Here is a 25,290-nt window from a genome sequence, read left to right as displayed (position 1 = left end):
TCCGTGCCTCACACGCATACCCAGAGCAGTACAGCTTCTATCACATGCTCCAGCCCACAGAGGGCCCACCCATGTCGTGGGGGCGCCCTCAGCCCTGGGCGTGGTGCATGTGGTGGGAGCTGGTGCTGCTTCTAGCACGGGGAACCTCCCTGGTCAGTTAACCACCTTGCTCCTTTATGTTGCTAACATCCAAGAAGCTGCAGTGTGGACAACTCTGAGCATTATATGAATGGGGTTTGGAGCGGCTGTAACTTCCCTGTTTGGCTCGAGTGGGCACTAGTATGCATTTGCATCCTCCGAATACAGTTGAACTGACGGAGGGTAGTGAAGGCCCAAGGTGCCTTCCTGGGGAAGCGACGGGGTCTGGGTTGTAATGTGAGGCACTGTGCCCCCTTGTGGCCACACCGGGAAGCGATGCCTCACTGCCTACAGCCCCTGAGTACCAGGGCCCAGCCCCTGTCCATCAGGTGGAACAGTCTCAGAGTCTGGATTTGGGCTGGACCAGAGAGAAATGACTCTTTGACCCCTGCACCTTCTGTCACACCCCTGACCCCGTGCCTTCCAGCCTCACCCCCACTCTGTGCGCTTGGCCCCTGACCCTGTCCCAGCCTTACCCCTGCTCCATCCCCAGGTTGGTCCGGGAGGTGACAGGGGTGAACGTGAACATGCGCGTGGGAATTCACAGCGGGCGAGTACACTGCGGTGTCCTTGGTCTCAGGAAGTGGCAGTTCGACGTCTGGTCTAATGACGTCACGCTGGCCAACCACATGGAAGCTGGAGGCAAGGCAGGGTGAGTGAGAGCCCAGACTTAGCTTCCCGCCCCCGCCCCCGCCCCCCAGGATGACTGCTGTGAGGCATGGGGCTGGGGTGGGCAGGATGGGGTAACTTGCAACTCTGGGTTGGCAGAATTTAAATAGAAATTCCTCTCCTTAACAAATTACTTGCATCACACCCTGGCAAGTTGTAGGGAGCATCCTCTCAACCTTTGCCCAGACTTCACCCAGAAGATATTTGCACAAAACAGGGCGGCTTGTTGTGTGATGCAGTAGGTTGGGGTAGAGTTCTGAAAGAGGGAGGAACCATGGGTAATTTCGGGGTAGCCAGGATGAGAAGGAAGTTGGACACGAGCCTGGATGACTGGGCAGGATTCAGACAGGTGAGGAAGGGAGAGGTGAGGTGGGGAGAGAGCCAGGCCGAGGGGCCGAGGTGAGGACAAGCACCGGTTTAGGAAACGGTGTTCCGGAGGAATGGAAGTAGAGCACATGGCCTCTTAGGGGCCGGTGGGAGGGACAATGCCTGCATTAAAAGGACCTCTGGGCCAGGCTGGAGGATTTGGACTCCGTCCTGTGCTCAGCCGGAGCCTTCTGAGCAGGTTTGCAAAGTTTGTGGGACTGAGGCTGTGTCCTCCTGACAGGCCGATGATGTCTCCTGCTCTCACGATGCTAGAACTTCCGTGCAATGTGGTGTGGTCAGGGTGGCCGTGTGGCCGTGAGCCCAGACGGGGCCTACCCGAGCCACCATGATGATGACAGCGGAGGGATCCAGCACATTGAGATCTAGGTTGGGGTTAGCCTTTGAGCCAGAGTGTGGGTCTGTGGGATTTGAACTGTATCCAAGTGGGTTGCAGTGTGGTTGTGCATGAAGGCTGGAGTTCTGAAGTCCTGTTCTCTGCCCCCCTCTCCCCACGCCCCTCCCCCTCCCCCCTGCAGGCGCATCCACATCACCAAGGCCACACTCAACTACCTGAACGGTGACTACGAGGTGGAGCCAGGCTGCGGGGGCGAGCGCAACGCCTACCTCAAGGAGCACAGTATCGAGACCTTCCTCATCCTGCGCTGCACCCAGAAGCGGGTCCGGCTGGGGGGGCTGGGCGGGTGGGGGAGAACCCGGGGGGCTGCAGGGCCTTATTCTTCCAGGGAGGAATGTTTCTTGGCATCCACTTCCTTCTCTTCTCACTCTTTCCTTGAGTCAAGTTGTGAATTCCCCATGCAGTGTGGTTCCTGCTTCCCGGGAAGCTCATGAGCTTCACGGAGGGCTTGCAAAGGCTGACAGCAAAAGCAGGAATGTTATGCCTCCGTTGCAGAAACGCAATAGGCTTCAAATCGATTAGCCACAGCACAGCTGCAGGCCAGGCATGGACATGGAACGGCAAGGACTCTGTCCACCATCTACTCTCTGTCCAACCGTTTGTTTCGTGTCCCCCCTGCTCCTTGTCTGTTGCCTGAACCAGGCGGACATTGGGCCCTTCTCTGCCTCTGTGTGTCCCCCATGTCTCCGCCGGTCCCTGCACACCTTCGTTTCTCCAGTTCACCGTCCTTCCCCGGTTTCACCTTCTAGTCCCTTTCTCCTCCCCCTCTTTGTCCCAGCCCACACTTGCCCAAATATAAAACCGAATTATTAGCAGACTTCGGCGTTCTATTTTTAATAGTGTCATGTTCCATGTTCTTAATTTTTAAAGCGAATGAAGAGAACGTTTTCTATTTCTCCCTAGATTAAAAAGCTTTTTACTGATGAATCTTTCCATTGCATTGACCTGTTGGTCAGCAACCTTTAATAGAGAAAAGCTTCCCTCTTTCTTTCTTAAGAAGTTAGACTAAAGATAAAATTAAGCTGGGAGAAGAGTCCAGAGAGAGTCTTGGGTGACAGCAAAGGTAGATGTGGGGCCTCCTTGGGGGCAGGTGTCCACCCTGACAAAGACATCACAGGGGAACCTCACTTGCCACAACAGCATGGGAGCTGTGTCGGGCCCCCCACAGACGGCAGAGAGGGATGGGAGGATTTAGGCCCCCTGGGGAGCGTGTCCAGTGGCTTATTTGACACATTTTTGAACACATTTTGCTTGGTCTTTGATTAGCGTATAAGTGAACTGACTTCCTCCCAGGCCCTCCCACACCCTCCCCTCTGTCAAGGTGACAGGGTCTTCAGCCCCCGCTTCCTTCCCCACTCAGGCTGAGAGCTCACCTTCTACCCTGGGTTTTCTGGGCCCTGTTCTTCTGACAGGTGGTCCAGCAAGATGAAATGGAGACAGAGAGTGACACCCCATAGGCTCACCCCACCTGGAACTGTGTTAGCTGAAGCAGGCTGTGTCCCCTCCCCTCTGTGTCCCTGATCCGACCAGCTCCCTTCCCAGGCTCAGAGAGGGAGTTGAGGGGAAGGCTGCTGCAGGTCTCCCCAGGGCCTCTCCGACCTTCCTCCTGGAGCCCATTTGGATGGATGGACAGACAGACAGAGATTGTGGGTGGCATACAGGGAGCCGGCTGAGGCCCCACTTGTGTATTTGTACAATGTATATCGGCCTTTGCCTCTCAAGTTCTAGTGACCCAAACTTCCAGAAGCTGCATCTTTGGTAGAATATGCCTGTTTGGGATAAGTCGAGTGGAGACTGGAATCCTTGGTTTCCTCTCCCGCCTTTACCCCGGCACCTTGGACCCGGGCTCTGCGCACCCCTGAGAATTCTGTGACAATGACAGTTGTCCCCACACCCCTTTGCCTTCTCACAAGACCAACCTCCCACCCAGGCCAGCCAGCGCTAGCGTTGGGGAGTGTGAAGGGATTGAGGATGCTTTCCGCAGTGAGCTCCAGGATCCCGGCAGACTCTAGGCTCCAGGCTGTGCACAGAAGAGAGGGACACCTGCCTTAACTCCTACATGGCCAGGCACCCAGGAGGGGTGAGAAATGCCCCACTTGGCCTCACCTGGTAGGCTCTGCCCACAGGCTGATGCATATGTTTTACTCTCCTAGAAAGAAGAAAAGGCCATGATCGCCAAGATGAATCGCCAGAGAACCAACTCCATTGGGCACAACCCGCCCCACTGGGGTGCCGAGCGTCCCTTCTACAACCACCTAGGGGGCAACCAGGTGTCCAAGGAGATGAAGCGGATGGTAAGTAGCAGGTGGGGCATCGTGCGGAATGTGGCCTCTCCAGGGCTAGGGCCTTCCATGGGTGTGAGGACTGGGCCAGGCCCCTTGTGTTACCTGACAGAACCTTGGAGAGCCACAGAAGCAACTCTGGGCTGGGAGCCAGAGCGCCTGACTTCTGGTCCTGGGCTCTCTCTGTGAGTCCCAAAGTCTGGAAGCAGACCCTGAGTCCAGCCAGAACCTCCGGTGCTCCTGTGGCACTGTCTGGTGGGGCACCAGCTCATCAGACATCCTTCTAGCACCTTCCGCCTTTCCCAGGCAGCTGCAACACATCCTTGGGCTCAGTTGCTCAGAAACCATCTCAGTACTTTTTGAAAAGCGCCAGGCGATGGTCCCCTTTGCTCTCTGCGCTGAGAAGTGCCCCTGCTAATTACAGGTTTCCAGTGGGGCATGCAGACTGGATGAGCAGAGGCCGTGGTGGGGTGCTACCTCCAACTCAAGGGACCCTGCCTGCCTCGGGGTACAGACACCCCCAGCCATCCCTGTGTACACCAGGGGCCGTCTAATTCAGGATGCTATGCCCGGGTTCTGCCAGTGATGATAGAAAGAATTCAGAGGGTAGGAGACAAAGAGGAAGAGGTATGACAGAGGTCAAGGTAGAGCAGCAGGGTTTTCTTTCTTTTTATCTGAGAGCTTGGCTTCTCCATCCAAGCACACTCCTCAGCTCGAGGGCAGCCTGGTTCCCAGGTGGGAGGCGCCCACCCTGGGGAGAGGGTGAGTGAGACTGGAGGATGCAGGGAGCTGTGTGTGTGTATGTGGGGGGCACTTTGTGTGTGCGTCCTCGGAGCCAGAGGACAGGAATAAGATGGGGCATGCTGGCACTAGGATCCCCAATTTGGGGTCTGTGTGTTGGACCAGGTTTTAGCTACAGCAGCAGGGACTGCAGATAAATTCCATGAAAATCCAGCTGAGTCAGCAGAATGAGCCAGGGACAGGCTGGGGACCCGGCCACTCTGCTCCTTGGTAGCTGGCAAATAACAGATGAAAAAGACTTAAGGAAAATGTATAGGATCAAAACATGAATTGAGTCAAGACCTCCATTTTAATTTTTGACGGTAAAGAAGCAACTCATAGGACACCAAGTTTATGAGGGAGCAGAGTGGGGGAGGGGTGCCTGTCTTCCTCCAAGGCTTTGAACTTGGACTTCTACAGATCTCCAGCCACCACTCCCCCTCCTTGGGGAGCCCTCCCCAAAGCAAAGAGCATTTGGTGGACCCTCTCTGTTCTCACCCAGCCCTTTAATATCCTGCGGACTCTGTATCCATGTGACCAGGACCAGAGAGGGGGTGAGCAGAGGGGGGGGAATCACAGAAAGCAGCGTGCAAAGAGGGAGGCTGTCATCCAGGTGGCAGGGAGGAGGGAACAGGAAGACGAGAGGGAGAGGACAGAGGTGAGCAGGAGACTATGGGAGCGAGGAGAGGAAGAACCACAAGCAGGCAGGAAAGATGCCTGATAGGCTTTCTCTGTTTAAAATCACTGGAAAGCTTTTTACTTGGTGATATTTGGTATAAGTGGAGTCTTTAGTTATTTCAAAGTCTCAAAGGAGGTAGTTTGGAGTGTAAGCACTGATTTAGCAGACGCATTAATCATTGTTAGGACCAGGAGGAGCCTTGGAAGAATTAGCAGAAGGGCTGTCATCCGGGAGACTGGCTACAGGATTTCTGCGTGGTGTTGGTTGCCTCGCCAGCAGGAGGGGACGGGAAGGTGTGTGGACAAACAGGGTCGGGGACACCTCTGCCACAGCCTTTGGGAGAAGAGACTCCCTGCCCCTCATCCTGGCTGGGCAGAGTCACCAGAGGCCCGCGCCGAAGGACCACCTGCAGCCCCCAGCCCACGCAGGCAGAGTGTTCAGGCAGTGGATGGCATGGTTCCGGCAGCTGCCAGGCACGGCACTGCCACGAGTGGCACACTTGCCTGAAATCTTTGCGAAAGATATGCAAAAGAAGAGCTTCTACCCTGACTTCCACTGACGACAGCCATGGGGGATTAGATTAAGCAGTGACTGGGAGCCCTAAGAAAGGTACTAACGCATAGGCAGCCATTTTACTTCTTTAAATCTTGTTCCAACTTGGACTCAGCTTTTAAAATGTAGCGACGAGCTGCTCTGGTTGTCTGTCATAAGGTCCCTAAGGGTACTGATCAATAAGAAGGTTGACAGGAAGGGCACACAGGGGCCTCTTCTCATCCAGCCAGGGAGGCTCCGCGTTCTCTCGGGGCAGCAGGCCGAGCCCAAGTGCTCAGGGAAGGCAGGCCGGGTGTGCAAACCAGAGCCAGCGCCTCCGCGTGGGTGAGCGGAGGGGCCGCGGCCTCTGCTCCTGCCTTTAGGTCCAAGGGACAGGAATTGGGAACGAAACAGAACTGGCTGAGCTGAGCTGCTCCCTGGAAGTGCCATGGTACAAACCGCAGGAACCTTTCTGGGGGTCCTCCTCACCGGCCAGAGGACGGCTCTCCCTGAACTACTAAGCAGGTCAGGGAACTTGAACCCAGTCTGGACTGTGTTTTGTTTTGTTTTAAGATTTTATTTATGAGAGAAATCACCAGCAGAGGGGAGGAGCAGAGGGAGAGGGAGAAGCAGACTCCCTGCTGAGTAGGGGGGCTGGATCCCAGGACCCTGGATCATGACCTGAGCCAAAGGCAGGCGCTTAACCGACTGAGCCACCCAGGCGCCCCTGGACTGTGTTCTTAATGACCATCTGCCGTGGTTTATCTGCCAACACCCCAACCCCATGCTCAGCTCCCCACACTAGCATGGCACTCAGAGCAGACCTGGTCCCCATCCAGCCCCAGCAGAGGACCAAAGGAGTATAGGAGAAAGTCAGAGACAGGTTTGTTAAAAGCATGTCAGGTCTATTTCCGTGCTGCAGAAGCCGGCATAGGCATAATACAGCTCAGTTGTCCTCTGTCCCAGAGTAAGGTCGTGGCCAGCCCCTGTGATGGAATTCAGTGCCAGCCCCTCACCGCGTTCTGTGGAGAACTGGCCTGTCCGTGTTCCCCTGCTGCCCACTTAAGCTTGTGCCCTGATGGATCCTGGGATTACCCAGCGTGGGCCTGCCCCCAGGCAGAGCACTCACTTGAGTCACACCAACTCCTCCCGCCTGGGGCTGGGATGGTGTAGTGGCCCGGGTCTCACAGCCAGGACAGAGGGCCTGATGATTCTCAGAGGACAAGAAGAAGGGTTCTGGCTTGTTCAGGGAGACCGCTGCCAGGCAGCCTGGGAGGAGCTCAGAGTCCACAGTCGGGCACTTGGATTTGCCACGAGAGGTTGCCGAGGCTCCTGGAAGCCCTCCGCTGCGGGGTAGAATGGAGACAGAGCCCCCGGTGCAGTGTGGACCCCACATCTGTTTCAGCATCTGGCAGCTCTGGCTTATGAAGACCAACATAAATCCTGCTTTTTGCATTTTCAAACCAAGTCTGCAGTGAGCACAAAGAGAGGTGTGTTTGTTTGGGATTTGGATTCACCTGGCATTTACTGACCTCCGTCTTTGCCCAGCAGTGTGCTCCACACTGGGCCACGAGAGACCACAGGTCACCTTCTGTCCTTGTCCTGGCAACCTGAGCCTTATCTGAAACAGTCCTGGGGCTGCTTGCCACCTCCTCCACTGCTTCCGGGATTCCACCCCCTTCCCATTTTAGGGAACCCACCCTCCATTCTGCCACAGCCGGTCACACCCTGAGACGCATGTTGTGGATATCACAGATTAACTGTAAATAGGGCTTTGAGCTTGGCAACCAATCAGGGACCTTCACACTCACCCCTGCCGTGTGTATGTGAGCAGTAGTCACACCTGTGGCAGGCAGGTTTCTCACCTCCTGGGTCCCCACCCAACTCTGGCCTTGGAAGAACACACTGGTTCTTGGATACCACAAAAGCTGAACAGGTGATTTTGAGTGCTCAGTGGAGGTAGGGTGTGTGCGCACACACGTGGGAATTGATCACTCAGTGGTTTCTCTTACTTCAAGCTTATTTCAAGGCAGAATTGAGAGGGACCTACCAAACTCAGGGGCTGGGAGGAAGGGTGGGGGAGTTGGGGAGTCGGGTGTGAGGACAGGAAGAGCTTAGACACCTGGGTTTTGCCAGCGCATGACATGATATCACAGGGCTCCCCCAGTGTCTTGCGCAGAGCCTGTCCCATAGGAAGGCTGTATTTGCTGAAAGAAGGAAGAAAGAACTTCTGAGTGACAAGCCTCCCTCAGTGCAGGCTCCTTGGTGAGCTGGACTGCTTTCCCACAGTCCCTCCTGGAAGTGTCCTCTCTCTTCTCATACTCCTTTCTTTCTCTCTCTGTCCCTCTCTTTTAGGGCTTTGAAGACCCCAAGGACAAGTGAGTAATATGCCCTTCTTTATTCCTGCTTCCTTGGCCTGAGGGATAGCTCCAAGTTTGCCTTAGAGCTCGGTTGCCCCATGCTGGGTGGGCAGTGCGCCCGCACAGACCGGCATGGTCTCTGCACGGTCTCGGCACGGTCCACACGGTGTTGGCACGGTCCGGCACAGTCCGGCACGGTCTCGGCACGGTCTCGGCACGGTCTCTGCATGGTCCGGCCCGGCACGGTCTTGGCACAGTCTCGCGGTCTCTGCATGGTCTCGGCACGGTCTGGCACGGTCTCACGGTCTCTGCATGGTCTCGGCACGGTCCGGCATGGTCCGGCACTGTCTCGGCACGGTCTCCGCATGGTTTCCACACGGTCTCCGCATGGTTTCCGCACGGTCTCGGCTGAGAGTGGCCGGAGCCCACTGCGGCTGCTAGAGGGGTAGCCCAGGAGCCCGGGCCACTGGCCAGAGAGGCTGGGTCTCAGTGCCGCCCACGTGTCCTCACCCCACAAACACGTGCGCACACATACGTGTGCACGCACAGCTACGTACATGCAGACGCTGCACATGGCTGTGCACACACGTGCCTGCAGCTCTCAGGAAAATGCAGACTTTGCCTGCTGGTCCGCGGCCCCTGGCCAGAGCCTAGTGCCCTGAGGGCCTGCCCTTCTCTTTCTCTTCCACTTCCCAGCTCTTGGGGGCTAGCCACCCCACTGACGACTGGGTGTCACCTTGAGGAATAGGGCTTTTAGTTCAGCACCCTGACCGTGAAACCTGCTTCCCAGAGGCTGGCCTGAGCCAGGGGAAAGCGCTGGGGTGGCTCACAGTCTCTGTGGCAGGAGCCTTGCCCCCTGATCCTGGCCATCGTTTCAGAATGGTGGTACAGCTGGACAGTGAAGAGCAGAGACTTACCTGTGGGGGAAAACAACTAAACCTTCGATGACAAGTCATATTCTTATACTGCAATAATACATCAGTAGAGTCAGAAAAGCCTTACTGTCAGCGAGGCCCTTCAACCAGCTGGTCAGGCAAGGGCAGTTTTCTCTGCATGTGCGCAGTTAAGAGGGGGGACTTGGCCTCCGAGTCCCCGCCCCTTATCCGGGCCTTTCTGATGGGCCTGGGGGCAGGGGGGCCAAGTCAGCCCTCTAGTGGTGCCCCCTGGTGGTCAGCTTGGGTCTGCGCCTCTTGCTGCCCAGGAACGCCCAGGAAAGCGCAAACCCTGAGGATGAAGTGGACGAATTTCTGGGCCGTGCCATTGACGCCAGGAGCATCGACAGGCTGCGGTCTGAGCACGTCCGCAAGTTCCTCTTGACCTTCAGGGAGCCTGACTTAGAGAAGAAGGTACGGCCCCCTGGGTGGGAAGGAGGCCCTGGGCAGGACCAGAACCAGAGGGAGGAGGACAGGGCAACGGGCGGCTCCCTGCCTGTCCCTGTCACCACGGAAAGTGCCCTGTCTTGTTTGTGTCGCCTGCTCCAATGCCACACTTTTCAGGAGAGGGAGATTTTAGGGAGACTTTTCGTGGTCAGAAGGGATAAGTCTTAACTTCCACATGCCTCAATTTCCTTATCTGGAAAATGAGGCTCCTTAACATACCTTCTTCAGAGGGTCATGGTGAGGGTTAAACAAGTCCATATGCGTAAAACACATAAAACAGTATCTGCCACGTAGATGTTCAGTGATGTTAGTTGCTATCGATTTTATTTTTATTGTTACCATTATGAACATCACCAGTGGACCTCCCAGCTGCCTTTGGCACACTGGCGAAAAGTCGGGACAGTCGAGATCTCTCTGTCCCATCTCCTGAAGTTGTGACTGAGAGGGTGGGCGACTTGCTGTAGGCCACCAGTGAAGTCGTGACAGAGCCAGACCCGGCCTTGGTCCTGTGAGGCAAACTCTTTGGCCAGCGAGAAAGGGACCTGAGCCGAGAGCGCCCTCTCTGGTGACTCGGTGCCAGTGCGGCCTCTGTGGGCGCTGCTGGTTGGTGTCACAGGAGGAAGTGGGGGCTGGGAGATGAGCTCTGTGATTTGGGGCTGGGGCGAGCCTCCTGTCCACTCTGAACCCCAGCCCAGGCTCCTCTGTGAAGTAGCAGCTACATAGGTCCTGTTTCCGGGGCTCTGCAAAGATGTGGGAGGACAACACGGACCGGGCGCGTATCCTTGCAGGTAGATGGTGCTCCGTAATTTGAGCCAGGATCATTATGAATGACTCTCATAGTGACCCAACCTGCAGAAAGTGTCTGGTTTGACACCTTTCAGCTGCCGTCCCCACAGGCACCACGTTATGGTGCTTTGGACTGGTTTTGTGGAGCACGACGGCTAGTGCTGGTTCTTCCAGGTCTTGGGAGTGGGCTGCCCGCACGTGTCTGGGGTGGAGCGGGGCTGGAGCACACAGGGCCCCTCTCACCTCGCGCCCTCCTCTCAGTACTCCAAGCAGGTGGATGACCGATTCGGTGCCTACGTGGCATGTGCCTCGCTTGTCTTCCTCTTCATCTGCTTTGTCCAGATCACCATCGTGCCCCAGTGAGTACCGTCCCTCTGGCTGCAGGGCTCCAGGGGTGGGAACGGAGGTCATGGAGCAGCAGAGGCAGGGGTCGGACTTGCTCAGACAAGGAGAGGCTTCCCCATGTGTCCTCGGTGGGACCGGGAAGCCACGAGTCTGAGTCCCCTGTGACAGGGCGGGAAACCTCCCTGGGCCTGCCTTGCTGCATGAGAGACTCAGCACTTTATCATCTCGCCCCATTGTCACCCACACCGTGGTTGCCCTTAAATCACCTGAAGTATTCACCAGGTGTGCTTCTGTGTGACCTTTGGTTCTTGCAAAAACATCAACACATCTTCAAAAGATAAAGGTTTTCTGCTACTCTGGGTATTTCAAAGAATGGATTTCTGGTTCTAAAGGCTTTTCTCAGAGATATTCCTGAACGCTTCCAAGGACTGGCTGCGTCCCTGAGAGAGGCCTGTGGCTTCCGAGGGGAGAACTCTGAAGTGGGCAGTGGGCTTCTGGAAATGAAGTGTTAGGTAGCTAGTCACAGAGTCACATGTAGACAAGGAAGATAATTGCTTGTGTTATCTTTGTTCTGTTTGTATGTGTATGTACATTTGTATGTGCACGTGTGCATGTATCTACACATTTGTGACTTTTTATTATGCAATATTGCAAACACACAGAAAAGCAAAGTAATTAATATAATCAGCACCCATCCCCTAGATGTAACTAGTGTTGATGTTTTACCAGTGTTCCATCTATTTTTTTCCTGATTATTTAAATTTTATTTTATCTTATTTATTTTTTTAAAGATTTTATTTATTTATTTGACAGAAGAAGACACAGCGAGAGAGGGAACACAAGCAGGGGGAGCGGGAGAGGGAGAAGCAGGCTTCCCGCGGAGCAGGGAGCCCGATGCGGGGCTCCATCCCAGGACCCTGGGATCATGACCAGAGCCAAAGGCAGACGCTTAATGACTGAGTCACCCAGGCATCCCTGATTATTTAAATTTTAGATGAAAGGACATTTTCCCCCAAAAGCCCTCAATATATATCTATTTTCAGGGCATTTTCCTTCTTAACCACGATGCCTTATATACCAAACAAAATTAACACCAGTTCTCTGCAATCACGTAACACCAAATCCATGTTCACATTTCCAAAGTTGTCTCCAAACGTCTCCTACTTTTAGTTTATTCATAGCCAGGATCTACTCAAGATCTCCTGGTGGTATTTGGTTATGTCTCCTAAGTCCAACTGAATCTAGTAGAGTCCCCTCACCCCAACACCTTCTACTTTTCATTTTGAAGTAATTGTGGACAGTTATTGTGCAAAGTTACAGAAGTACTACAGAGAGTCTCTGTACAGCCTTCATGTAGTTTTCCCTAGTGTTGACACTTAGGTAACTGCAGTACGAGGGTCAGTGGCACGAGATTAACCCTGGAATGGCACTATTACCTAACTGAAATCTAATTCCATCAGCGTTGCCCCAATGGCCTTTTTGTGTCCCAGGAGCCAGGTTAGGATCCCACACTGCGTTTAGCTGTTCTTTCTCCTCAGTGTGATCTAATCTGTGATGCTTCCTCAGCCTTTACTTGTCTTCTGTGGCCTTGGAGCTTCTGATGAGTGCTGGCCAATTAATTTGTAGAATGTCTCCATTTGGGTTTGTCTGATGTGTACTCACAGGTTGAGGTTATGCAGTTTTGACAAGAATCCCACAGAAGTGATGTGTCCTTCTCAGTGCATGTTATCGGGAGGTACATGATGCCTACACGACGTAGTACTCAGCGCCTTTTATTTTTGATGGCACAGTGTTGCAGAGGTGGTCCTGACGTTTGTGTCTGCTGTGACTCTGTGGGGTACCGCAGACACCGGCACTCTGGTTGTGCAGCTAATGCCCATTGCCCCCCACGCTGAGGTGGTGCAGAGCCGGTGGGTCTCTGGGCCCTTATTGACACAGGACCCCATTTTTTTCTATATGGAAATGGAGCTGCAGGTATAAATAAGCGATGTAGTCTTTCGGTCCCCTTGCTGCTCCTGATAGTCCAGTTAGCCCGGGTACCAATAACGCAGCCTCTGTGCCGCTTGCCTTTCTGTTTCTGCACTGTGGCTGGTGGGCTGGGTTTCCCTCGGTCCCTGCTTGGCCTGCAGTGGCTCCCTTCCCCCCCCCCCCGCCCCGCCCCGGCCACAGTTCCGAGCTGCTAAGGCATTGACGGAAGTCTTTCTCCAGCAGTCCTCTCTCTACGGAAGCATTAAAAGCTACTTTAAAGGTCTTTCTTTCCCTCTGAAGAGAGTTCTCTACCCTTGTTCTGCTTGTTTAAGGCATCTAAGTGCTGGCTTCTGGGGGAGCCTGGAACAAAGACGCCCTTTGAACGCCTCTCTAGAGGTATTCCCCTGCCTTGTGAAGCCCTCTGCTTGCCTTTAACCTGCTAACGATACCTGGCATCTCCCGGCCACTCTCACTCCCTGGAAGGGAAAAGGGATTTCTGTGACCTCCTGATATGACGGGGTGTACCTTAGCCAGCCCCTGCCCCAGGAGGGCCAGTGGGAGGGTCCAGATGGAAAGTCGCTGGCAGCTCTTTTGTCTGAGGATTCCGGCCTGTGGTGAACGTTAAGATCACCTGTGATCTGCCCCTGGCAGCAGGGACAGGGGGAGTTCCTTGCATTTTCGTGTTGAACTGGCAAGTTGAGCAGGACTTGTCGTGGGGCCCGGCAGGGTACGGGGTTTAGGGACTCTGCCCCCAAAGGGACACATCACTGCTGTTTCTCAGAGGGTCTGCTTGGGCTGCTGACAAATGCGTTTTAGAAATGATGGCCATTTATCCCGCTTTCAGCCTTCACGGTTCCTCACCTGGCCGTGAGTAACTGCTGGGAGGGAATAACCAGGTAACTTTTCAAATAGGTCCTTCCAAGCTTAATGAAGTGAGTCTGTGGATAGCTAAGAATTGGGCAAAACACTGAGCAGGTGACACTCACTTCTCAGTTCAGCCCCTTGCGGGTTTCCGCTCCGTGCAGGGGGTTGGCAAAGACAGGAGCCGGACCATCACGGAGGGGGTCCTGAATCAGTTCACAAGGCTGTGTAAGCCCCCTTCTCAGTGAGTCAGGGGCTAGGAAAGACTGGGCAGTGGGTTCAGGGGAAATGGAGCAACGTCTCTTTCCTTCCAGAGGCTTTCAGAGCCCCAGAATTCCCCACCTCCTCTCTTTTTCCAGCTCCGTGTTCATGTTGAGTTTCTACCTGACCTGTTTCCTGCTGCTGGCGTTGGTGGTATTTGTGTCCGTGGTCTATTCCTGCGTGAAGGTGAGTCTAGCTCACACCTGAGCCCCTGTCACCTTCTTCCTTCCATTCCCAGCCCACTGATAGGAGCTCCTCCCAGAGCCCGTTGGGATCGGGGTACATGATGCTGGGGCGCCACTCTTGATTGGCATCGGCAGCAAGCTAGGCTGCGGGGTGTGCTCTGTCAGTGGAGACTTGGCGGTGCCGGCTGTTCTGACCCGCCTTTGCAAGCCTTTGCGATGAGAAGACCGCGTCTCCGCCTCTCCTGTCTGTCCCCTTGGTGTCAGGTAGGATGAAGGAAGGGCATCTAGCACAAAGCAGTGGTCAATAAACATTTGCTGGACGAGTGAGTATGGAAGAGATCTCTCTCCACACCCCCTTCGGTGTCCCCATATGCCTGGAATATGGCCCTGGAGGGGACCAGAGAGATGATGGCTTTTGAGCCAGTCATCATAGAGATGAGGAGAGTGGCCCAGCGTGGTTCAGTGTTTCAGACAGGGCCACGCCGCCAAGAATGTGGGCATGAGACCCCGTTCTGTGTCTTTCTCTCATATCTCCTCTTAGGCATGCTGTGTGCTACCCCTCCCCACCCCCCTGCAAGGCTGTGTCCTTCAGGGGGACCTGGCCACAAGGCATTCTGGTCTGTGGTGGAAGCCACTTGGGTTCCCCTTTGCCTTGTCCACCAAGCCTTTCCCTCATTTCCTTCCCTGGTGGTTTCAGACTTCCCTGACAGGCCAGCCTGGTCCCAGAAAGCGCCCTGTCCCCAGGCAGGTACAAGCCCCTCCAGCTTCTGCTGGAACCATTTCTGTGTTCCTCCTTGATGCTCACTTGGAGCCAAGCCCAGGAAGTGTGGGGGGCAGGCTCTGCCACCATTCTCTATCTATATTGCCGTGGGCACCACATTCTTCTTCTGGGGGGATTAGACCTTGGTCACCTCCAAAGTCCCCTTTCTCTCTCTACCCTCTAAGCAGGGTATTTCATTAGACTGGTAATTGTTTAATTACCTAATGGTCAAGGTCTTGGTGGACTGATTGTCAGAACTGGAAGGCCCCCCGCAAATCATCTGGAGTGGTAGAGGATTTAATCCTGGTTTTCAGCTCCTTCCTCAAGGCTCTGTGTTCAGTCACAGCCTGTCTTTTGGTCTTGCTGTTGTCATCTCCCCCTACCCTCCCCCCCCCCCCGCGAGCCTGCTTTGTCCCCAGGGGGCTTTTCCACTTTCTTCATCTCATGGCTATCAAAGCACATGGTGCATTCACAACAGCCAAAAGGTGGAAATGATCCAAATGTCCACGCACAGATGAACAGACAAAAATGGTGCATCTCTGTGATGGAATATTATCCATGGAAGGCAATGAAGTTCTGACACATGCTACAACATGGACGAACCTTGAAAACATGCTGAGTGAAAGAGACCAGACCCAAAAGGACATAGACTATGTGATTCCACTTATATGGAAGATCTGGCATAGACAACGTCATAGAGACAGGAAGTAGACTAGATGGTTCTGGGGTTGACAGGAGAGGGGATGGAGAGTTATCGCTTCACGGGTGCAGAGTTTCCGTATGGGGTGAGTGATGGAAGGGTCTTGGAACTAGAGCATTTTGGAAATGGAGCGGTGATGGTTGTTCGACGGTATGCATAGAATTAATGCCACTAAATTGTATGCTTAAAAATGGTTAAAATGCTAACTTTATGGCACATATGTTTTACCACCATGAAAGAAGTCACAACAACCAACCAACCAACCAAACAAGCAACAACAACAAATGGTACACCATAGTTAAAAGGGCCTGTCAGCATTCTTTTTTGAACATGCAGAAGACTCTTTTCTCTATTTAAGTTATAAACTGAGGCAAAGTCGTTGTCTGTTTGAGGTACTTAATTAGCTGATCTCTCTGATCTGATTCTGATCCAAGTCAGAATCAAAGCTATATGTGGTCTACAATTTTAAAACAAGAACCTAGATTTCTCTCTTTCCTGTTGGCTGCACTGGTAGGCCTGAGCTACCCTGACTTCACCTGGTTTGCGTTCCCTGACTGGCACGTGTATCTGGGGGTAGGGGAGGAGGAGGGGAGGGAGAAAGGCTCATCTCCCCACCCACACTGGCCATTTTGAGTCCATACCTTGGTCCAGTGACTTCTTTTTGCTACTGTTCAAGGTTATTTATGAAAATCATTCCTGGCTCCTTGTGTTTCATTGGATCTATCTATTCTGTAATCAGTGTCACATTCAATAAGCTTATTCTCAATTCTTTTATCCAGCCCACTGCTTTTACCGACGGTTCTGAGGAGGCCAGGGTCCCCTCAGGGGAGGCTGGGGAAGGGAGTGCCTACCTCCTGCCCCCCACTCCATCCCTCACCCCTCCAAACACACCCCCCTCACCCAGGGGAGGCTGCTGATTCCATCTTGCAGTGGGGAGCTTCTGTAAACTATTTAGGAAAAAAGCGCTCCCTGGCTTATCAAGTCTGGCATCTGCTGATTTGGGCCAGGAGTCAAGTAGACCCTGATACCCACCTTGAGGTCCTGGCTGCATCCTTGTGCCCGGCCCCCGCCCGCCCCCCACCTCCGATGCGCCATCTCAGCCTTTTTCCACTTTCTGGGAAGTAGACCCCAACCTGAGAAGTTGCTTGTAGTATGAATCCCTCTCCCGTTTCATTATTCTTTCCTCCTCCGTGCTATGGATGAACTGTTTGCACACTAAGATGTGAAGGGGGTAATTGTCCTTTGGCTTCCGTGTCCCCACCGTGCGGCCCGTCACGGAGCACTGCCACCCCACACCGCCTGCAGGCGGACGGATCACCTCTGCAGGTATGGCTGTGACGCTGACTAGACTGGAACTTTCCGTGTCATTCTGTTTTCCCTTTGAAAACATTTGCCCTTTGCCAGAACCCAGACATCTCTCATCTTCCTTCCACGGTTTTTCAGGAGTCACGGGTGGTGGCTCTCTGATGAGATACGACTGTCCCTAAATTACCCACGGCCCGGACTCAGCAGCCCCGCCGCCGGGCAGCTCTGTCAGCCGCGGTGGCTTTCTCTATTCCATTTGTTCTCCCATGTCCCCCAGACAGCGTGAACTTACTTGCTCAAAAGTCCATAGTTTACCCTTTTTGAAGAGAGAACTGTGAAGAAAGTGTCGACTGAGTTAGTTGCAATGAGCCAACTCAGTGGTCTTAGCTGTCTGGCAGGCAGCAGCTGCCTGGGTCCTTCCTGTGGAAGGTGCTGGGAAACTCGCTCCCGAGGGCTCTGATGGCCCTTGCGTCCTGGGCCTGTTTAATCTGACATGGCGAGGCCCGGCTCACCCTCTGGCCTCAACGTGAGGCTAACCGGGTGCCCGGGTCTGTTCCCGCTGTCTCTGCACTGCTTTGCCCAAAGGCTCCTCCCTCAAGCACTTCTTTTCTTCTGGGGCCGGGCTGAATGAACACCTGCACACGTCACCCCTCCCTTCCCTCAGCATCTGAGCTGACCTGGACACCAGAGCTGCTCGTCTTAGAAAAAACCATGCTGAATCCCTCCTTGCCATCACATGGGGTCGGTCCACAGACTCTGGGAATCTCAGATTGGAAATGGCTGGAGCAGTGAAGCAGCCCAGACACCCACCTGAGGTAGGAATCTTTTTATGATAACTGTGCGAGGAGGGTCCAGCCTCTGCTTGATTACCTCCAGGGATGGTGAGCTCACTCACATCTCCTGAGTACAGCCTCTTCTCTTTTTGGGCACCTCTGACTGTTCCATCAGCTTCCCTATGGCTTCTGCCCTATCATCCAGTGAAGCAGCCCAGGCCTACTATTTCTTCTTCTTCTTCTTCTTCTTCTTCTTCTTCTTCTTCTTCTTCTTCTTCTTCTTCTTCTTCTTCTTTTTTTTAAGATTCTACTTATTTCTTTTGAGAGAGAGAGAGCATGAGCAGAGGGAGAGGGAGAAGCAGACTCCCTGCTGAGTGGGGAGCCCCATTTAGGACTTGATCCCAGGACTCTGGGATCATGACCTGAGCCGGAGGCAGACGCTTAACTGACTGTGCCCCCCAGGTCTACTTCTGACAGTGCCAGCATTTTTGCTACCACCACCCAGATGGGTAGCAGGGGGTGGCTCCCTCCTTCCCCCACATCTGGCCTGGACCCCCCGTCTTCAGTGTGGCTCATTAGCACTTCCTTGCTTGGAAGCCCAGCCTCCTCTTCTTCATTCTGAGGCTTGGGAGTAGTAGGTAGGCACAGGAGGAGGACTTGGCACCATAGTTCTCGGCGTGTGTGTGTGTGTGTGTGTGTGCGCGCACGCACGCATGTGTGCACAGGTACATGCATGTGTGTACTTCAATCTCCTTCCTCCTCCTGACTGCTGGCTCCCTCTTAGCTGCCTCCCATGGACTTCTGGGACCCGGTTCTCTGAGCTCCTGGGAACTCTGAGCAGAGCTGCATCTAGACTCCGTATGCTCTGTGCAGTCACTAGAAACCTCTTCTCCCTCCCTGCAGCCTGAATGTCCTCACCAACCCCCCGCCCCACCCCGTGCTGACTCTCCTTTCCACCACTGCAGCCTGACTGCTGTCCCCGGGTTCTGAAATAGGGTCTTACTACACAGCAGTACCTCTGACCTCTTCGGTATCTCCTGTGCTGTGAGGATTGTAGAACCCCCACGCTCAGCTTCCACCAGCATGCTCTGGGTCATATTCTATTAGCGGGAGGGGGTGTGGTGGCCAGACACATGTTCCTTTGGGGATAGAGAATTCTTCATTCCGGGAGGCATATCTCAGTTCCTCCCATGGCTTCTGAGTCCGTCAGTCTAGGGTCTGGATCTCAGCTCTGCCTCTTTGAGCTGTGTTTCCTAAGCCTCTGAGGTGGCTTTTATTACATCCACCTTGCAGATGATGACGATGAGGCTCAGAGGTTAGGCAGCGTTCCCGAAGCCTTGAGGCTAGGAAGTAGTATAGCTGAGATTTAAACCCCAGTGGTTCTTGACTTCCGAGCCCATAATCCTTCTTCTCAAAGACACTGCCTTTGTTAATATGTCCATTTAACCCCTGGGAGAGCAGTGGCGTGGAGCTTGGTCAGCTTCTGCCTGCCTTGGTTGGCCTCTGAATTTTTCATGTCTCTAAAAAAAAATTTTATGTAGTAGGAGCTACTGCTTTTTCACATTGTTTCTTGTCAAAAAGACAGTTTTAAGATTTTTTCCCATCAGATTTCTTTTTTTAAGATTTTATTTACTTATTAGAGAGAGAGGGAGAGAGAGAGAGCACAAGTGGGGGAGGCAGAGGGAGAGGGAGAAGCAGACTCCCCACTGAGTGCAGAGCCTGACGTGGGGCTTGATCCCAGGACCCTGGGATCATGACCTGAGCCGAAGGCAGACGCTTAACCGACTGAGCCACCCAGGTGCCCTCTCCCTCCCATCAGATTTCATCACTTTTTTTTCATCTGTGCAATCCCCTGACCCCATATCACAGACAGGGAACCAGAGCCCCAGGCTGGTCGTTGATTTGCCTGGAGGCTTTCAGAGAGGCCAGGATCAAAACTGTCCTTCACTCCAGTCATGATTTATTAATTATGTCCCCACTCCTGTTTTTCATATTGAATTGATTTGAATTAATCAGACTGGGAATGTACTGGTTGGGAATTCTTAAAAATTCAATTCTTTTTCTGAGCTGTAATTGTGAGTGAGCAGCATTGAACAATTGGTTTGCATGGGCACAATTATCCTGCTGCGAAAAATGGTCTCCAGGACTGCTGCAGCTGTGGTGCGTCCCTGTGAGAGATGTGCCCCCGGTGAAGAGTTTCACCATCCACACTGGGGTTAGTGAAGATGGGATTTAGGGCAAACACACAGATGAACTTTTTTGATTCCAGGTGATGAGATACTCTATAAACTGTTACTAGAGCAGGATCTCAAATCTTCTGGAGACTTCAAAACAGCAACTCTTGGGTTCCTGCCTGAGGTTTTAAAGTCAAGAGCAGGTCTTTTTAAAGGGTGACAAAAGGGACGCCTGGCTGGCTCAGTCGGTTAAGCATCTGCCTTCGGCTCAGGTCATGGTACCAGGGTCTTGGGATCAAGCCCCGCATTGGGCTCCTTGCTCAGCAGGGAGCCTGCTTCTCCCTCTGCCTCCTATTCTCCCTGCTTGTGTTCACTCTGTCTCTCTGACAAATAAATAAAATCTTTAAAAATAAATAAAAAAACAGGGTGACAAGAGAAATCGGCTTGTAGCAAGCCAATGCATTAATTTGAAAATAGAGCTAACCTATGGCCCAGCAATTGCACTGCTAGGTATTTATCCAAAGGATACAAATGTAGTGATCCGAAGGGGCACATGCACCCCAATATTTATCGCAGCAATGTCCACAATAGGCCAACTGTGGAAAGAGCCCAGATGTCCATCGACTAATGAATGGATAAAGAAAATGTGGTACATATACACAATGGAATACTACTCAGCCATCAAAAAGAATGAAATCTTGCCATTTGCAATGACATAGGTGAAACTAGAGGGTATAATGCTAAGTGAAATAGAGAAAGACAAATACCATATGATTTTACTCATTTAAGAAACAAAAGAGATGAACATAGGGAAGAGAAGGAAAAATAAAATAAGATGAAAATTGGGAGGGAGGCAAACCGTAAGAGACGCTGAACTCTAGGAAACAAACAGGGTTGCTGGAGGGGAGGGGTTTGGGGGTAAGGGATAATTGGGTGATGGGCATTAAGGAGGGCACTTGATGGAATGACACCAGATGTTATATGCAACTGATGAATCACTAAATTCTACCTCTGAAACTAATAAAAATAAATTAATTAAAATTTTATATATATACCCTCACCCCTCCCTCCCCCCCTGCCCCGCAAGTCAATCATTCTTTAGAACTACAGTCTGGATTGAATTTAAAAAATAGCCTGCAGTTCTTCTCCTGACCTCTAGGTGGCCCCTGTGAAGCCCCAGGTCCCACCATCACCAGGAAGCCGGTGCGCATAGCCTGTCCCCCAGCCACCTTCCTTTAGCATCTACTAATCACCTTTGCCCGAATTTTACTGGTGTGTGCAAAATGATAAAAGAAACCCTTCAACTGATGGATGGCATGATCAGAACTGAAACGATTTAAGTAACATGGGTTAAGCGGGTAGGATGGAATGGCAAAACTTTAGGCAGACACAAATTAGGAACCATCTGTCATACCTTTTCAGAGCAAGCTCCTCAGGCTAGTGCCAGAACACTTTCCCCAGCTGTGAAACAGAAAAATTCCTTTAATGGGAAACAAGGACTTTCCTTCCTATTGGCAACAGAGCTCTTTAAAAAATTGCAAATATTAACTAAATTTTCTGTTGAATTTCACAGCTTATAAAGCACTTTAAAATGCATCATTTCTTTGAATCTTCATAGCCACCTTGGGAGAGAGATATCCCCCAGGTATGGAGAAGAAAACTGCGCTCAGAGCCCTTGATAGCTTCCCCAGGGTCACACAGCTAGTAAGAGCTTGAGCAAGGTTTTCTAGTAAGTGCTTTATTGAGATACAATTCACATAGAGAAGATTCACCTTTATAAATGTGGATGAAGTTATAAGAGTTTTAGTAGATTCACGCAGTTATGCAACTATTAGCACCAATTCCAGCACACTGTCCTCACCCTGAAAAGGAACCCCAGACCTCTTAGCCGTCACTATTTCTTCCCTGCTCCCCACAGCTCCTGGCAGGCTCAAACTCCGCTTTCTATATGAATTTGCCTGAAATCATACAATATGTGGCCTTTTGAGATTGTTTTCTTTCACTTAGCATAGTACTTTCAGGGTTCAGCCATGTTGTACCATGTGACAACATCTCATTCCATTTTATGGCCAAATGATGTTCCATTGTGTGGATATAACCCACTTTGTTTATTCATTTATCAGTTGATGGACACTGGAGTAGTTTCCAGTCTCAGGCTATTATGAATAGTACTGCTATGAACTTTTGTATACAAGCTTTTTTTTTTTTAAATGTTTTATTTATTTATTCATGAGAGTCAGAGAGAGAGAGAGAGAGACAGGCAGAGGCAGAGGGAGAAGCAGGCTCCCCACCTAGCAGGGAGCCCGATGCGGGACTCGATCCCAGGACCCTGGGATCATGACCTGAGCCGAAGGCAGACGCTTAACCATCTGAGCCACCCAGGCGCCCCTTGTATACAAGCTTTTATGTGCACTTAGGTTTTCAGTATTCTTGGGTAACCACCTAGGAGTATAGTTGTTGGGTCATCTGGTAACTGTGTTTATCATTTTGAGGAACCACCAACCTGTTTTCCAGAGCAGCTGCACTACTTTGCATTCCCACCAGCAATGTAAGAGGGTTCTGATTTCTCTACATCCTCACCAACCCTTGTTATTATCTGACTTTTGATTATAGCCATCCTAGGGAGTGTGAAGGGGTATCTCATGTTTTTGAATTGCATTTCCCTGCCGACTAATGCCAAACACCCTTTCGTGTGCTTATTGGCCATTTATATAGATTCTTTGGAGAAATCCCTATTCAAATCATTGTCCCATTTTTAAATTGGGTTATTTGTCTTCTTGTCGAGCTGTAAGAGCTATTTGTATATGGTAAACCTTATCTGTGGTTTCACTTTCTGTGGTTTTAGTTCCTGTGGTCAGCTGCGGTCTGGAAGCAGATAACCCTCCTTCTGACGTATGGTCAGGAGGTCAGTAGGAGCCTAACGCTACGTCCCAGTGCTGATGTCATTCCCCTCACTACATCCCATCATGAGGGCACTTTATCTCACATCACCAGCAGAAGGGTGGATCTTGTAAGTTATTTTGAGAGAGAAAGAGAGAGAGAGACCACATTCATATAACTTCTATTACACTATATTGTTATAATTGCCCTATTTTATTATTAGTTATTGTTATTAATCTCTTACTGTACCGAATTTATAAATTAAACTTTATCATAAGTGTGTACGTATAGGAGAAAGTATAGGACAGTCTGCAATTTTAGGCATCCAGTGGGGGGGTCTTAGAATAAGACAGATAAGAGGAGACTACTATATTCTGGTTATAAGACCCTTATTAGATATATAGTTTGCAACAATTTTCTCCCATTCTCTGGGTTTCATTTTCCTTTTTAAATGTACGTAATACAGAATTTTCCATTGTAGCCTTTTTTAAGTGTGCAGTTCAGTGGCATGAAATGCATTCACATTGTTGTGCAAAGGTCACCATCATCCACCTCCAGACCTTCATCTTCCCAAACTGAAACTTTAGACCCATTAAACAGTAATTTCCCATTCTGCCTTCACCCCTGGAAACCACCATTCCACTTTCTGTCTCTTTGAATTTGACTGATCTAGGTATCTCATAAAAGTGGAATCCTATATTGGGGCGCCTGCGTGGCACAGTCGGTTACGTGTCCGACTCTTGGTTTCAGCTCAGGTCGTAAGGTCGAGGGATCCAGCCCCGCATTGGGCTCTGTGCTCAGTGCGGAGTCTGCTTGAGATTCTCTCCCTCTCCCCCTTCCGCTCAATGTCTCTCTCTCAAATAAATAAACAAATCTTTTTTTTTTTAAAGTGGAATCCTAGAGTACTTATCCTTTTGTGACTGTCTTCTTTCACTCAGCATACTGTCTTCAAGGTGTTATCCATATTGTAGCAGGTGTCAGCATTGCATTCTTTGAGGCAGAATAATACTCCATTGGATGTATATTCCCCATTTTGTTTATCCATTCATCCATAGATGGACACTTGGGTCTTCCACCTTTTGGCCCTTGTGAATAATACTGCTATGAATATGAGTCTGCAAATAGGTGTACAAGCCTCTGCTTTCTGTTCTTTGGGTGTATATTCAGAAGTGGAATTGCTGGATTATATGGTAATTCTGCTTTTAATTTTTTCAAGGAGCCTCCATACTATTTTCCACATCGGCTGCATCATTTTTTGTGCCCACCAGCAATGCATACAGGTTCCAACTTTTCTATATCCTCACCTTTTTTTTTTACTTTCTTAGTGGTGGTATTTGAAGCACAAAATTTTTAAAATTTTGATGACATCCAACTAATCTTTTTTTAAACTTTTTTTTTTTTTCGCCCGTGCTTTTGGTGTTCTAAGAAACCATTGCTCAACCCAAAGTCACAAAGATTGGCTTGCATATTTTCTTCTGCAAGTTTTGTAGTTTTAGCTCTTACATTTATGTCTCTGATCCATTTCAAGTTAATTTTTGTATATGACATGAAGTAGGGGCCCAACCTCATTCTTTTGCATGTGGATATCCAGGTGCCTCAGCAACGTCTTTGCGCATTGAATTATCTCGGCAACCTTGTCAAAATCAATTGATCAGAAATGTAAGGGATTATTTCTGGATTCACTCTGTTCAATTGAGTAGAATATCCTAGTCTCTGTGTCTATTAAGCAGGGTTTTCATTAAAGCTTATGCTCTCCAAATCACACATAGCTCTCCTTCTAACATATAAGTGGGTTTAATCTGAGTGTCTTCTTTCTTACTCCAAAAGGAAGTGTTTTATTCAGAATAATGCCACAGACTTGATGATACATGAACACAGGTTGGGGGGCGCCCCTGCTGGAGTCCAAGGTCTTCACTGGCCCGCATATAGCGTGAGGTTGGCAGGCCTCTGCCACTGCTGCGGTGTGTCCTTCCGTGTGGTCCTCTCTTTCCCTCTGCTGAATAGGGGGTGGCCTTGTTGGAAGGCTGGAAGGGGATTTGGGTAGAAAAGATATACCGCTTCCCAGCATGCCCACCCAGCTCAAAGCCCAACACCAAGGGGTGAGCAGGGCATTTACTTGATGGCAAGAACAGTGAAGGGTCTGAGATTTGGTTTCACCCTACTTGCAAGCTAGTAAGTGAGCCTTACTATGTCATGGATGCTGGCAGGAGACATGAGACTCCTGGGTGAGAGACAAAGGATGCTATGACTCTTAGCACAGCAAGCAGCAGGTACATCAGCGTATTAAGTGTCAGCTTCCCAAAGCCCTGCGGGGCAGATGTGATGGGCCCACGTGGATGCTTTGCATATAGTGAATGGGGGTCATAGCTGGGGAACAGGAGACCAGGTCCCCATATGTGCCAGCAGGAAACACTATAGCGCACAATGGGAACGAGCAGGCACCTAGGGATCACGTGGTGTCCTTTTGCCTGTTTATTGTGTGTGTGACCATCCTGTCACTATCAGAGGAGGACTAAGCCTTGTAGTCTGGTGTATGCAGCCGGAATGTGCACAGGTGCTCAGGGCCCCGACAGTCCTACAGATGGGGAGCCTTCAGAGAAGGGATGTGACTTGCTGAGGGCCACACAGGAAAAGCCATGTCTAGAACTTTCCAGGCTCCCGGTCCAGTGCTTTTTCCACCACCCTCCTCTGCC

General features: G+C 51.4%; 1 protein-coding gene across 1 annotated transcript in view; it reads left to right on the top strand.

Annotated features, from left to right (window-relative positions):
* ADCY5 (adenylate cyclase 5) overlaps nt 1-25,290 on the top strand; it is a 149,822-nt gene that overhangs the window by 107,977 nt on the left and 16,555 nt on the right. Inside the window, exons 6-12 of the mRNA XM_028091306.2 lie at nt 632-790; nt 1,710-1,851; nt 3,742-3,882; nt 8,216-8,238; nt 9,422-9,566; nt 10,647-10,744; nt 13,919-14,006. Coding sequence (XP_027947107.1) covers nt 632-790; nt 1,710-1,851; nt 3,742-3,882; nt 8,216-8,238; nt 9,422-9,566; nt 10,647-10,744; nt 13,919-14,006 — 796 coding nt within the window. The remainder of the gene's footprint in view (nt 1-631; nt 791-1,709; nt 1,852-3,741; nt 3,883-8,215; nt 8,239-9,421; nt 9,567-10,646; nt 10,745-13,918; nt 14,007-25,290) is intronic.

Source organism: Eumetopias jubatus, unplaced genomic scaffold (assembly GCF_037043125.1).
Source record: "Eumetopias jubatus isolate StellerSeaLion01/CBP00866 unplaced genomic scaffold, mEumJub1_p1.0 scaffold_1, whole genome shotgun sequence".
Classification (NCBI taxonomy): domain Eukaryota; kingdom Metazoa; phylum Chordata; class Mammalia; order Carnivora; family Otariidae; genus Eumetopias; species Eumetopias jubatus.
Note: the sequence above shows the minus strand (reverse complement) of the source record. Positions and strands in the feature narration are given on the sequence as shown.